Source organism: Aethalodelphis obliquidens, unplaced genomic scaffold (genome assembly GCF_003676395.1).
Source record: "Aethalodelphis obliquidens isolate GAN/ISIS:26980383/991018 unplaced genomic scaffold, ASM367639v1 scaffold22, whole genome shotgun sequence".
NCBI classification, from domain to species: Eukaryota; Metazoa; Chordata; class Mammalia; order Artiodactyla; family Delphinidae; genus Aethalodelphis; species Aethalodelphis obliquidens.
In genome coordinates, this window is record NW_020837966.1 from 13980863 (window position 1) to 13996181 (window position 15319).

Consider the following 15319-nt stretch of genomic DNA (forward strand, 5'->3'; position numbering starts at 1 on the left):
AAACACAAACCAGGATGAGGGGATGGCATGTGATCCAAGGCGCTGTCTTATACGGGGTAGGTGGAATGGCGGTGCCAGCTCCTACTGGCTCCAATTACATGGATCTCTTCCCAACTCCAGTGATGCTACAAATCAGTCTCCCCTCCGCCAGAGCCTGCTGTTAAGCCTTTAGCAGCACACCACCAGATGAGGTCTTTCTGAAGAGACACTAAGGAGAGGAGTCAATCCTGTGACCATCCTGGCGGAGTGTAGGGGGTGGGGGTGGGGGAGGAGGCAGAGAAAAAGCAAGACCAGAGACCCCAAAGCAGAATTCACAGGAAACTCAGCAAGACATGGTGCTGTGTTTCAAAATGAGAACAGAATTATTTTGTTACAGAGCTGTTGTAATATATTCCAACTGGTCAAAATAAACACACAATGTCAAAACAAAACCCAGAAAGGCACAAAAGAACTATATTCAATTGTATGTGGTCCTAAGTCCCTCATTACGGTGAGGGGAAGGGTCTGGTGGTAGTGTTGTGGTTTTTATTTTTTATTTTATTTGTGTGTGTGTGTGTGGTTTTTAAATTGTGACTTATTTATTGCCTCCATTCTGTCTATAAAAAAAAGTGGAGGGACAGTTTGGTTCCTGGGTAATTTGCAAAGCCACAAAATTCACTTACAAAAATATGTAAGTGTGACCTATAATATTACCAGTTTGGGAAACTACAATCACACCCTTCTAAACTTTTGGAGTCTGGGCTATTCAGGGAATCTTAGCATTTTAGGAGCGCAAAAGATCTAAAAGGATACATCCACTTATTTTAGGTATGAAGAAAGGCCTAAAGGGGTGACTCACCAGAGATGACAGCACTAGTGGCCAAGCTTGTTCTAGAACACAGATCACCTGCCCCACTCGATGCCATATTTTCAATGCAGTCTATACCCTAGGGCAGTGGTGCTCAAAATTGAGCATGCATGAGAGTCTCCTTGTTAAAAACACGGCACAGGCTCCACCCTCCTGAGTTTAGGTATCAGTAGGGCTGAGGCCCGGGAATCTGCATGTTTAACCAGTTCCCAGGTGATGTAAATACCACTGGTCTGGGGAGCCTACTTTGAGACCCACTGACCCAGGAACTAGAAGCATGGGTTTTGAAATCCAACACGGCTGAGTTCCAGCTCTACTTCAGCCACTTGTATGATCCTTGGAAAAGCCACCCACACTCTCTGGACCTCAGTTTCTGACACGTTGAGTCCAGTTGGGAGGAATAAAGAACAAAATACCCATAAAGCACTAGCTTAGCCAAGGGCCTGGCACTTCCTAAACCAAGTGCTCAAAAAATACTAGCTATATCCTAGAGCTAAGCTTCCTTAACTGTAGTAGTTCCCCCTTATCTGCTGTTTTGCTTTCTGTGATTTCAGTTACTCACAGTCAACCATGGTCTGAAAATATTAAATAGAACATTCCAGAAATACACGATTTAGACGTTTTAAATTGTACACCAATAGCAGGATGAAATTTCCCGCCTTCCCCCTCTGTCCTGCCCAGGACATGAATCATCCCTTTGTCCAGGGTATCCTGCCCATTGGTTACTTAGTAGCTCAGTTATCAAATTGACTATCCAGGTACCACAGTGCTTGTGTTCAAGCGACGCTTATTTTACTCAGTAATGACCCCAAAGCACAGGAGGAGTGATGCTGGCAGTTCGGATCTGCCCAAGAGAAGCCGTAAAGTGCTTCCTTGAAGTGAAAAGGTGAATGTTCTCGACTTAATAAAATCATATGCTGTGGATGCTAAGATCTACAGTAAGAATGAATTTTCTATCTGTGAAATTGTGAGAAGGAAAAAGAAATATGTGCTAGCTTTGCTGTCATACTTAAAACTGCACAAGTTGTAGCCATAGTGCATGATAAGTGCTTAGTTAAGATGGAAAAGGCAATAAATTTGTACAGTAAGATATTCAGAGAGAGGCAGACCACATTCCCATAACTTTTATTATACTACATAGTTATAATTTGTTCTATCTCATGTTGTGTTTAATCTCTTACTGTGCCTGATTTGGAACGTATCACCCACAGATAAGAGGGGATTACTGTACTTTTCCTCTTTTCCACATACACTAGAATGGCTAAAGTTCAAAAGACAGACCAGATCAAAGATCGGCAAAGATGTGGCAGAACTGGAACATTTACGGCAGCTTTAGTCATAATAGATGAAAAAATAAACAGTCCAAATGTCCATTGACAAGCAAAAATATAAACAATCTGGTATATGTATGCAATGGAATACTACTCAACAATACAAAACAACCATGATACACACAATATGCGAAAAAAGCCAGACACAAAAGAGTACACACTGCATTATTTCATTTATATGAATTTCAATGACAGGCAAGATTAATCCATGGTGAGAAAAATCAAACAGTCAATGCCTCTGGAAGAGGTGGGGGAAATTGACTAGAAAGGGACAGGAGGGAAATTTCTGGGGTGATGGAAGTGCTCTGTATCTTGCTTTGGGTGAAGCTAACATGAGCATATACATTTGTCAAAACCCATCAAACTATATACTTAAGATCTGCACATTTTATTCCAGGTAAATATATACCTATAGTATATATAGTACATATATATGCTTTATTATATATGTAAAGTAACATATATTTTATATAACATATATACGTACTCGTACATTCTTATTAGGCACTTTTGTGACAAAAGACTGGACTGTCCTCTCCATTTAAAATGAATCAACTCTAACCTGGTAGATCCATTTAGCTTGATGCTTTCACAATCCAGTCCTGCTTCACATAATACCACTTGCTACAGACTATTTTGGTCTGTGCATCTTTTCAGAGAGTTGCCATGAAACAGAAACAGCAGAATCTTCTCCCACAAGAAGACCGTGACATTTTCATACAGACAGCACCCAGAGTGACCCGTGTCCCTGGTAGTGGCTAGTTCAAGGTGCAGACAACACAAAAGTAACATTTTTCCTTTACTATGTACCAAGTAGAAGCCTAGCTAATATGATTAAAACACAGTAATGAAAGCACAGGAAGAGCAATTTCGTAGTATAATTTAAATCTTATTCTCAGTATAAAAGAGAAGGCTGGTGAAATGCTTTCTAGTGCCGTCTTTCTGTAATGAAGACGTTAGAAGAGCTACCTGTGCCTGTGTAATCATTACAGGAAATAGTAGCTTTTACACTATGGTGGATTCCAGGCCATTCAAGCGTCCCCATCTATATCTTTATTCTATCCCATTACAAGAAGAACAAGTAGATTTGCCTACACATATACACACACACACATTCTATGAGCATTCCTACGTAGCTACAGTTTCCTTCGAACCCAGAGGTACCTGATTCCAAACACACTTTGTTAGATGACCAACCCTTCCGGACTGCCATGAGGAGGTGGCCCTGGGACGATGCCTCCCAATCTTTGGTAACTGATGGAGGGAGGCTCAGCCCCACGCAGTAGCTTGCACACTGAGAACAAGCCCCCACTGGACCCATTAGACACCAGGAGACCCCCGCACAGGACACGCAGGAACTCCTGCCTGTCCTTCCACCAGCCCTTTCTCCAAAATGCCCCTACATGGCGACCAGCAGCTGATCCCATCAAATGCTACAGTATTTTCTCTACAGTTCTATCAAGTCCTAATAATCCAGGTACTGGTATTAACTTCATAATTCAGGTTCCTGACACTAAAAGCTAGACTTAGAAATAAATAACTGCCCCAATTCACTTTAAACATAACAATAATAGTTAATCTTTATTGAGCACTTACTATGTGCCAGGCACTGTTCTGCACTCTTTGTGCTTATTAGTTTATGTGACACAAGAAAGCCAGTTTACAGATGAGGGAGGACACATTCTCAAGTGAGGCAAGGTGATGGACCTCAACCAAAGCTGGGGAGATGTGCAATGAATGAGCCACAGTCTCTCCCTTCAATGAGCTTACCACCTTGTATGGAAATGAGGGGAGGGAACTAACATAGTTCAGAGTAAGTAAAAAACTACAAGATACACCTTTAGGGGAGTCCAGAGGAAGAAGGATTTGTTCATCTGGGCAGGATGCCTGAGGGCTTCTTGGAGGAGGTGTGCAAGCGCACAATGAGGACATAAATGGAAGGAGCTTTCCATAACCGTCAGTCCCTCGGCTCCCAAAGCTACCAAAAGACCCAGCCCTTCTCCCTGTCCCCCTCCTCCGTTTCATCTGGAACGGGCCTGTTTCCAAAAGAGGACTAGCTCAGCCCAACCCTTCTTTCCTCTGACACATTCCTCCAGCTGCTGCTTGCCCTTCCAAGCCCGCGCAGGCACATATGGGAACTTTTCACCAGGGCTCAACCTGGTGCTTTCACGGGGAAGAACCTGCGTCATGGTGCACGGTCGTACAAGGGCTCCCTTTAAGGGAGTCCAGTCCTTCTCTATTGGACTGTATCAGGGACAGCCCCATGCCTGCACCAAACTAAGAAGTAAGGGACTCCCCGCCCCCACCAGCAGCCATCATAAAGGTCATCACTCCTCTCCAGGCTTCTGAGAGATGAATTTGCTTCCACTCCCTCCTCTCCAGGGTGCTCCTCGGGGCTCCCATGGTCATTCCCCCACCTCTTCCTCCTCAGTGCTTAAGGCTCTGCAACAAGGGCTCAAACCCTCACTCTTGGCATCTGTGTGACCTTGGACAAGTAACTGAACCAACATCAGTCCCAGTTTCCTTATCTGTAACATGGGGTTTATAAGAACAACTCGGTCTCAAAACTGTTGTCAATCAGAACAAGATAGTGCAAGGAAAGCATTTTACATAGAGCCTGGCACGTAGTAAGCTAACAAGAAAGAGCAGCTATCGTCATCATCACAGGGATGATGATGGTCTTAGTGATGGTGATGGTGGTGATGTTGGTGGCAGTATAAACTTGGGCTTGAGTAGCACTGAAATACCCTCTCCATTCTCTCCCCCCACCGCCACCCACGAGCCTGGGACCGGGCCACACGGTCGAGACACATGCGTCATCCTGCTGTGGGGTGAATGCAGGATATTCAGACGGCGAGCTTTGGAACTGCCAGGCGGTGATGCCCGGACCCACCTGGGCAGTCGCGGGTGACGCTAATTTTCTGATGGAGGAGGCCCAACAACCAAAGACCCTCACCTCCTTCGTACCCATTCTCCAGGTCTGGAAACAGACAAAGTGGCCAAAGAACGCAGCCACTGCGCCTGCTGCAACACTCGCCCAGGGAGTCAGGAGAGCGTCCACGTTGCCCCTGCCAACTCTCCTCCAGGTGCAGGCAAGCTGTGCTGCACTTGGTGGCGGAGATAACAGGTTGGCAAACCAGGCCTGGGAAAAATCTCCACGCTTCCCCGCGCAAACCCAAGCCCCTCTTCCCAATGCAGGTGAGCAAACCACCCACAACCTCTCAACAACTTTGTATTTCACTATCAGGGCGCACGGCCTCAACTTCCCCGCTAAGCCGCATTCGCAGGAGGAAAGCGGGAAATCGAGTTGGGGGGCGGGGGGAGCCACCGCAGGCCGATCCCCTTTTCTGGGGGCGCCTCCGGGAGGCGCATCCCGTCTTACCTTGTCTGACGGCTTTGAAGGTGACGGCCTCCTTGCAGCTGTCGATAACTCCCAGTATGTCATAGCGGGGTAAACCGGACACCCGGATCCCCTGCACCTCCAGAAGCAGCTCCCCCTCGCCCAGCCGAGGGCCCTGGCCGCCGCCGGGAAGCCCCGCCGCCTCGGCCGCCGCCACCGCTCCGACATACGGAAACTCTCCGTTCTCCGCGCCCCCCAGCACCGTCACCCCCAGCTCGCCCTGGGGTCCCCGCTTCACGGTGAATTCGTGAACCCTGCTAGTCCAGTGGTTCTTCTTCTGGATCACTTTCGACATGATGACTTACGCCCCTCCACCCCCCCCAAAAAAAATAACAATAAAATGAGAGACAGGTGCCTTCCACAGCACAAGCCCCCAAGCCCACGCTGGTTCAAGGGAGAGACATCTCCCCCCAAATAACGCAACGGGAGAGAGAAACTTGGCAGACTCGCTCCCTGCACACACTCGCGCACTCAAGCCATCATAAAACAAACTTTCCGGGCTTCCCCGCGAGCCCTGCACAAGCGCCCGCGAGCTTTGTTTGCATTCCGGTGCTTCTACGTCCACGTTCCGGCGCCTGACCGTGCTCTCCGGGACCAGAGTCCACTCTGCGCCGCTTGGGTTATTTTTTTCCTTCCTTCCTTTCTTTCTTGCCTCTTAGAAATGCGGTGTGTCCTCTTTGCCTCCCGCCTGGCTCGCCTTTCCTCGCTGGCGGGCTGTTACTGAGGGTTAGGGGAAGCCCTTCCAGCCAGTTGCTGGGAGCCCTGGATACGCGGTTGCGGAGCGCGGCGGGAGGCGGGGGGGCGGGGGGGGCGGGGGAGAGGGACAGGAGGGAAGTGCCTGCGTCCCCTTTAAGCAGATACAAAGGCTCGGCTTGTTTTGTTACAGTTCATTCTATTCCGCGCCGCCGAGCGCAGCGGCCGGCCTGAGGAGACGCGCGCGCATGCGCCCCGCGGCCGCCTGCCGGCCGGCCCGCCCCACCCCGCCTTCCCGAAGGGAGAGATTCCAATGTGCTTCCCGTTGGGTCCTAAAGCCGACCTCCCAGAAGCAGGCAATTTCCCCCCCCCGCTTCACACACCCCTCTTATTCCTCCTTTTCTTTCAGTGCCCACGCCTCGGCAAATCCCTTTGGGAGTTTGCGGGATGCGCAAGTGTTTTCCTCCAACCGTTTGCAACTTTTGAAAACATGGGCAATCTGGCTTTGGCATTTTAAAACCGTTTCAAACAGGTGGGGGTTGGGGAGCCTCATACACTCACCCTGGCGCTCACAGTCACGCACACACGCACGCACTCACGCCGCCCTAAGCTTCCTTACCGCCCTCGGCCAGTGGCTGGCCCCGCTGTCGGTCACCGAGCCCGCACTGTCTGCCGCACCCCCACCCGCCCCCGGCCGCATTTCCCTATAATACGCAGTACCCGACCCTGAAGCTTCTGTCCGCCTGCACAAAGCCCTCGGGTTCGTCCTGGAGCGGGGTCTGCCCGTGGGTCTGCGATCCTGTGGAGGGGGACCGTGAGTGTACCCCGGGTCCCCTAACTGGGATCCCTGGGAGAGTCACACGCTCACACACACACACACACATACACCCTTAAACTTTGGGGCCAACTTTTTTGGACACAGGGGAAAACTATAGGTGAGGGAAAGAAGCCAAAAAGCAAGAGGGGGTTCGGGTCTTCAACCGAAAAGGGGTCTAGTTCTTTAACTCCCTCGCTGGGAGAGACTTCTGGAGCCAGGCATCTGTCTCGGGCTCAAGTTCCTGGCTGAGCTGGGCAGCCTTTGGACCCGCCCCAGGGCCAGGAGATAAGGATCACTTCTGGGTCTGGGATCTGCACCCGAGTCCTGGCGCCCGCGGGGGCTTGGGCGCGGCAGCCACCTCTCGGAATTCGCAGCCCCGGGGGCTGAGGTAGAGCCAGTTTCTATCCTTGCTAGGTTTCGGAACGTGCTCGGGGGCTGCGGACAGAAAGAATACCCTGCACCGGCAAGGCTGCACTCCCCACATACTCCCCAACTGGCCTGGGCGATAGTCTCCCAAGCATTTTCTTTCCCTCAGTGATTTATAACTTGTTTATTCATCTTTGGCCACAGGAGAGATTTCAAGCGCTAAATAAGGGAGGTGAGTGTAAAGGACTCAGAAAGAATGCGGTGCTGCAGAGGTCACGGTTGAGAGCCGGGCTCTGGGGGTTAGGTTCCCACCGGTCCAACCTCTGTGTGACCTTGACCAAGCGCCGGGACCCCTCAGAGCCTTCGTTTCTCCCTTGTTAAGTAAGTATAACAATACCTCACAAGATTCTTGTATTACAGGGAGAACACTTGTAAAATGGTATATAATAAAAACTTAGTAGTATTAGTAGTAATAGTAGTAGTTGGAAAAATTAGGAATCATTTGGCGTTTCAAGTTAGATGATGATAATTCCTCCTCTTCTTTCTAAAGCTTAAAATATATAAGCATACATTTAAATATTTTAAAGCGATGTTTGTAGGGTGCTATTCTAAGCCAATAAAAATAAAAGAAGATGGGCTTCCCTGGTGGCGCAGTGGTTGAGAGTCCGCCTGCCGATGCAGGGGACACGGGTTCGTGCCCCGGTCCGGGAAGATTCCACATGCCGCGGAGCGGCTAGAGGGAAACTTTGTCTTCAGCCTCTTTTCCTGGAAGATACCCATTTGTTTCCAACTTGACTGAATCAAGATGAGTGTGAAATTCAAAAGGTTCATTCCCAAACCCAAGCACAGATCCAGCCAGTCAGAATCTTAGGGATGGGTTCTATCATCTGGACTTCTAAGGTTCCCCTGAAGTGGTGCTGGTATACAACATGAAGACCACAAGTCTAGCATCTTGATTCCGGAGCATTTTTTACATCACAGACCCTTTTAGGAGAAGAAATCTGTGGTCCGCATCTTCCCGTAGAGTGTAAGCTCCAGGAGGGCAGTGAAGTTTGGTTTACTGATGCATTTGCAGTTCCTCGAACAGTGCCTGGTACCTGGTTAATGCTCAAGTATTTGGTGAGTGAATCCTTCCCCCCAAATGCACATTTTTGTGTAACACCTTAGACTGAAATCACAGATTCCCCTACAAATCACCAGTAAGCTTGACCTTGTATGTTCCTCGCTTCCGCAGCCCATATTCTAGGATTGCTTACCAAGAATTCCCCCACCTGCCTCCAATCACTGGTCCCCTACCTCCTACCTCACCCCCACCTGGAGGAGTCCAAAGGATGGGCAAGACCAAGTGGTTTGCAATTCCTCCCACTTGCAGAGCACCATCTTCCCTCTCCAGGATTCCACGTGTTTCTGAGGCTGAGAAGAGGAAAGGACTTGGAATTTAGCCCACTTCAGATTTTAGATGTGGAGTAACCCCCCAAAAAAGAAGGGATACCTAAGGGTACAGACAGCAGGGTGGAGAGAGGTATAGAGAGACATATTATAACCCAGGAACATAAAAAGAAGTAATTTGAACCTCCAATGCAGCTAAGACTGTCAGTTTTTCCAGACATTAAGTTTATGATATTCCCAGGCTCTCTGCTCCTCCTCTGACACTCTGTCTACTCTGTTTCTCCTGGTCCAGTTCCTGTGTCCCAGATTGGAAACAACTTCAAGGCAGAAATCATATCTATCCTTTTCCAACCTTTGAATCCTCAGCACCTAAACCCATGCCTTGAGGGGAGTGTGCATCATACACACTTAATGAATGAATGCCTGGATTAAGTGATCTTAAACTGGATAATATATGGCCTTTGACATGAAGCCTATTTAGATTCGGTGGCTAGAACCGATTTATAGATTGTTATTTTGAAAGAGCTTATAGTTATCTTGGAGTATATTTTGCTTGAATAGATGTAAAGTGGGATCCTAGTGTTCTGGCTTCTCTCACTTACGTTATGACTTTGACAATACATTCCAGTGGACAAAATAATGCCATAAAATATCTAACTTGGAGGTTTACCATGTGTGCCAGGATAATTATGTGCATTATTTTATGTAATCACTACAACAATCGTGTGAGGTAGGTATGTCCTTGACTTCCATGAATGACCTTCATTTTACAATTGAGGAAAGTGAAGCTAGGCAAGTAAAGAAACTTGCTGAAGAGCTTGGAAATGATAAAGCTAAGATGTGAACCCAGAGGCACAAACCAAAGCCCATTCTCAGAACCACTGCACTCTGAAGGTGTAGGATGTGGCCATCCACCATCTAGCATATTTGGGTACCAGCATTCTTTGGCTCCTGAATCTGCCACATAGTGTGTGCACATCAATTAAGTCACCCTGCTATCTCTTCCCTTGAAACTGAAGGAATACAGTGTTCCACTCCAGAATCCAATCTCCAGTTCCCCTTCTGTAGGCTCTGAAGATCGAATAATTTACTGTAATGTAAAGAGGATTAATTTGCAAACATTTCTAAAGTGTTTGGAGATCTGTGGGCTCCGGTACAGGCGACGTGCCAAATGGCCTTATACTGTTATTGCGGAAGCATTTCAACAATGAACTCTTAATAAACACAGTGGATCGAGATAAGTAAACTGTGACACAATAAACTCTGCACAGATTATGATTTAATTTTCATATAGCTAGTTCAACTAAAGGGAAGAAAAAAATCCACAAATATAAATTGTACATTGCTTTTCTTTCACAAATAACATTTCCTTTCAAAGTTTTCTAGTTGTGAGTAAAGAAATCATTATTGTAGTCTAAAGTGGTAACTTACCTCCTTTTTCTGAAAATGAGAAGATGGGAGATAAATTCGTTGGTGTGGGGCAAAAGAGGACATGAAAATTGGTTATCTTTTAGTTTCTGAAGAATGCCGTTGAGGAGTATGTTATAGATATCAAGGTAAATATTTCGTATTCAAGAAACGTAACTGACGCCAAACTGGTAATTTAGAGCAGAAGATCAACAAAGGATGTTAAAGCCCTTAGTTCAGATTGAAGGAAACAGACAGGGCAACTTTCCACGTCATCTCCTGGAGGGGCTTTTATGATTCGCTTGATAACTTGTTCTTTTCCTCACAGGGAGGCAGATGGGTTTTTTCTGACCATGGTACCCCTTCCTTTAGTCCTTTCAGCTAGGCAAGAATAAATAAAATGTTAATTCTTGTGACCTTTCAAGACATCACATGTGAACTATTATTTTAGTACCCCAGAGGAGGAAGAGAGTTTAATCCTGGCTAATGTTCTGGTTCACTTCCTGGGAAACAAATGAATATTGGTAACTGGAAGATTTGAAATTCGATGTTGGGGCCGAGAAAGCAAGAGAAACCGAAGAATTTATCGTGGGAATCTCTCCTAAAATTTCCAAAATGTTCAGCCATAATGTAGCATATCATCCTACATAATTCCACTGAACATATACCTCATGATATTGTTAAGTCCTTGAGAACAGGGTGTTTGCATTTTCTTCTTAATAGATATTTGTATCTCTTTTATTTCCTCTCCCACCAACTCTATGAAAATATAGTAATTGGAACATGGTAGATGCTTAAATAATACAGGATTTTATTATTGAAGGTGTTCACTCACTATATGTCTTCTTCTTTATTGTATGTTTTTAACAATTTATTGCACGGAAACTGAGAGAGAAGGAAAATACACGTTGAAATCAAAGATGGAATGCCCATATTTTTAAAAATACCCTAATAATGTAAGTTGTTGCAGAACAATTTTAAAAATAGGTAACTAAAAAGGCAACATTAAATTTAGTTATTCAAAATTGTATTACCACAAGGGACTTCCCTGGCGGTCCAGTGGTTAAGACTCCACACTTCCAATGCAGGGGGCCTGGGTTCGATCCCTGTTCGGGGAACTAAAATCCTACCTGCCCTGGGGCGTGGCCAAAAAAAAATTGTATTACCACAAGGTAAGCAGTTTCTACGTTTGGGTGTATCTCCTCCTGGACTTTGGTCAATACAAATATATACACACGCACGCAATCTACTTTCTTAAGTTGTCTCTCTGTCTCCCTCTCTCCCCATTTGGAATTTACAGTTAATTTATGGAATAAAATAATCCTTTATACCTTTTATTACTTACCAATATACCCTCAATTTTCTATTTGTTAAATATAAACCTCTATTGATCACTTTTCTTAGCTCAATAATATTCTATTCTTTGAATGTTCCAAGATGTATTAAACCAATGCCCTATTAATGATCATTTAGGATTCTGAATGGGGCTGAAGTAATTATTTGTATTAGGATGTTTTGGTTGCCAGTGACAGAAACCTAGTTGAACTAGCTTAAGCAAGAAAGGAAATGTATTACTCCATATAACTGGCAAGAGTAGAGATGAAACTAGTTTTCATCAAGGCTGGATGAAGAGGCTCAAGCGATGCCCTCAGCTTTCTCCATCTCTCGGTTATTTTTTCCTCGGTGTTGCCCTCATCCCCTCCTACTACATACAGATTGGCCTTCTCCCGACAGCCGGGAAAGATAGCCACGTGCAACTTACATCATCCAGGTTTAGCAATCCCAAAATAAAGGAGATTTTTCACTGACAGATGGGAAGAGCAATGAGAGAAATTTCAGGCTGTATTAAAGCTTTCAGTTTCAATTGTGGAGAGTAGACGGAGTCTGCCTACTTTTCAGTAGCTTTGAGAATAAACACAAGTGAGTCACAGACATGATTGGCTGCCTGATCAAGCCTGGCAGAGTGTGTGTGGACTTGAGACGACTCGGGGAAACCTCATTAAAATGAGTTCCTATACAAGTTCCGATCGTGGTCGCCTCTTCCACAGTTAACTAAGAGTTCCAAGAATTCAAACGTAGTGTGAGTTTGATTTCAATCGAAGCTGCAGTGGTTGGCCCACACGTTGGTAGCTATTTTGAAGATATTCTGAAGCTGGCAGTAGTGCAGAATTGTACCCTTTACAAGGGAAGCCAGTCAAGTGTTATACGTGTTTAATACAGATGGTTTGTTAAACTACATAACATCAATTTCAAATATTCTGAAATGAATCTTAAATTTTTCTGAAGCTAAACTAAAAAAGAAAATTAAATATTCTAAGATGGCCCATGACAGTTGGTAGATTGTTTTCATTCATTTGTTCATTCAACAGATGTTGATTAAATACTTATTTTGTCAATTCCTCCTAGGCACTGATGGTACAGCACTAAAAGACACGCTATTTTATTTGCTGGAAGAAGCTTACCTCCTACTTGAATACTCATTGGATACTGAGACAAGAAAACATACCAGTTCAATAGTGTTGGGTAAGTCCAATGCCAGGGAACCTAGGGTGATTCTGGTGGACATCTCTTTGGGAAGGATTGTAATTCACAAATATGTCTTCAGAAACTAAAGGTGCCATTGTTAGAAGAACTTCTTGCATCCTCCACCTATAATTTATTTTAATAGTATTTTAATAAGTGAAAGACAATGTCCAGTTTTATGATCACATTATGATACTTGAAGATGTGCTTTATGGAACCATTCACTGAGTTCCCAGATGGTTACAGCTGCCCACAGTGTGAATATATGGTCCCATAAAGGACAACTCTGTCTTGCCACAAAGCCGATCCAGCAAACACTAGGCAGAGTTTTAGAAAATGACTCAGCAATCTGGAATCTGAGCAACCTCGCTCCTTGAACTGTACCATCTTTGGAAAATTGTTCCCCATAAAATCTTGTAGCCAGATGAATGAGGACCCCAAAAAATGTGTTATTCACTTTCCAGATTTAGCACATTCCTGGAATTTTAAACTCATTTTTGTGGACTGTTGCCCAGGTGAGGGGAGGCTTAGCCAAACCGGGAGTGGTTTTGAGCAGTATCCCCCAGGGAATCAGTGCCCAAATTTGGTGTGCTTGTATCCTGGACATTCCTGACACTCCTGGCTGAGAAATTCAGCTTGCCTGAGTTTGGGTACCCCAAGGATTTTACATGCAGCAGAGAACTGCTGAATTAAGCTAAGTGTTGGAAGACATTGCAGTTTTAATCATTAAGTTACTTCCCTGCTTCAGTGAACTTAAAAGCTGGCATATGCTTGGGAATGTTTCTGCTTCCAAACGCACAGCATGTGCATTTTTCAGATGTTTGACCTTGATCTTGTGACCTTTGCTCTAAAATCCTGAGAGTGCTGGGAACACTCACAACTGAGTGATGGGAGCAAAACTAGACAGATAGCAATTCTTTTTTTCTTCTCTCTCTCTTTTTCTTTCTTTTTTTTTTCTTTGCTTAAATCTTAGGTTACTCTGTTTTAGACTAGACCCCTAGTTTAAATAGCTTCCCCTTCAGTTATTAATTTTATTTTAATCTATCATTTTGGTATGACTTTACATTTTGAATTGATACCACTAAAGCCTAAAACTAGTAAAGCTATGTGATCCACCTGCTAAGGCAAGCTGGCATTTATGTCACCGCTCTCCAGATAACCTTCTCTAGGTTAATGTTTTCAAATTTTTTGATTCCTGTTCAGAATAAGAAATGCATTTTGTTTTACCACCACATATACACATATAAACATGTATATAAATAATTGAAACAAAAGTTTAAAGAAACCATATTTATCCTTTCTTCATATGATGCACTATGCCTTGGGTTATGGCCCACAGCCAAATTTATTTCTTAACGTTTCCCTGTATTACCTACAAGCTAAGAATGGTTTTATGTTTTTCAGTGGTTCAAAAACAGACAAACAAAATACACTGAGACATATTTACAATATGTCATGTGCTCTTCTAAATCTTTGCATTTGTTAACTTGTTAAATCTCTGGTGATTAACATATTTTGAGGGAGTGCTCAGTATGCAGGATGCTTTGGTAAATGCTTTCAGTGATGCACTTACTTAATCCTCTCTACCTTATGAGGCCGGGAGTATTAGCAGTCCCACTTAATAGATGAGGAAACAGATGCTATGTGACTTGCCCAGGAGCACACACCTAGGAAGTGGCAGTTGGGATTTAATCTTATGTTTCTCCACTTCCAGACTTTTGATTCTTAATGCTATTGATGTCTGCAGCTTCGTGACCACAGCTTGACACATAATATGGGCCCAATGCATATTTGAAGAATGAATGAATACATGTATGAATGAATGAAGGATGCAGAGATAGAATGATGGTATCCCATAAATCCTGACCAACTATGGGAACACAGATAAATTAGGTGATTGCTTGGTGCTTTAAAAAGCAAGCAAGCAAACAAAAAACAAAGTAAATCCCTCATTTATTGAGTGCTAAGTAATGCATTTAAGTGCTTTCAATACATTTTTTCAATTGACCCTCATAATGACACTATGAGCCAGATGCTATCCCTATTTCGCAGAAGAGACTGAGGTTCAGAGAAGTTAAATACCTTGCCTAAGATGACATGACCAGTATATTTAGACCTGGTGTGACTAAGACAGACGATGTTCTTAATTACTGTGCTATGTACCACCATTTATTAATTTCTAATGTCACTGTAATACTATCTACCCCCATGATTTTGTAAGCAAAATAGACAATGTATCAGAACGTTCATCAATAACTATAATATTTTCCCATGACATATTTCTCTATCAAAAAGTTAAAAACTCAAGGTGGAAGAAGTAGAGGCAGAGAAATGCCTTCCAGTACGTTTGATATGGAGATTGTGTTATTAAAATGTTGTTATATAATTTTTGCAAATGTTCTATAAATCTAAAATTCTAGATTATTTATTCTAGAATTAAATTTTTTTAAAGAACAGTATTAAACACATGAAAAAAAAATGTTTAACTTCATTAGTCATTAGAGACATGCAAACCCAGTGAGATACTACTATACCTCCACTAGGAT

The 15319-nt window shown here is 44.3% G+C and overlaps 1 protein-coding gene across 13 annotated transcripts in view; it reads right to left on the bottom strand.

The window, feature by feature from the left end:
- The window catches only part of MAGI1 (membrane associated guanylate kinase, WW and PDZ domain containing 1), a 623112-nt gene extending 616664 nt beyond the window's left edge, over nucleotides 1-6448 (bottom strand). For all 13 annotated transcript variants that reach the window (XM_027121335.1, XM_027121326.1, XM_027121331.1 and 10 more), the window contains exon 1: nucleotides 5561-6448. In XM_027121335.1, the coding sequence (XP_026977136.1) occupies nucleotides 5561-5873 (313 nt within the window). In that variant the 5' untranslated portion in view covers nucleotides 5874-6448. The remainder of the gene's footprint in view (nucleotides 1-5560) is intronic.
- Nucleotides 6449-15319: the final 8871 nt, after the last annotated feature.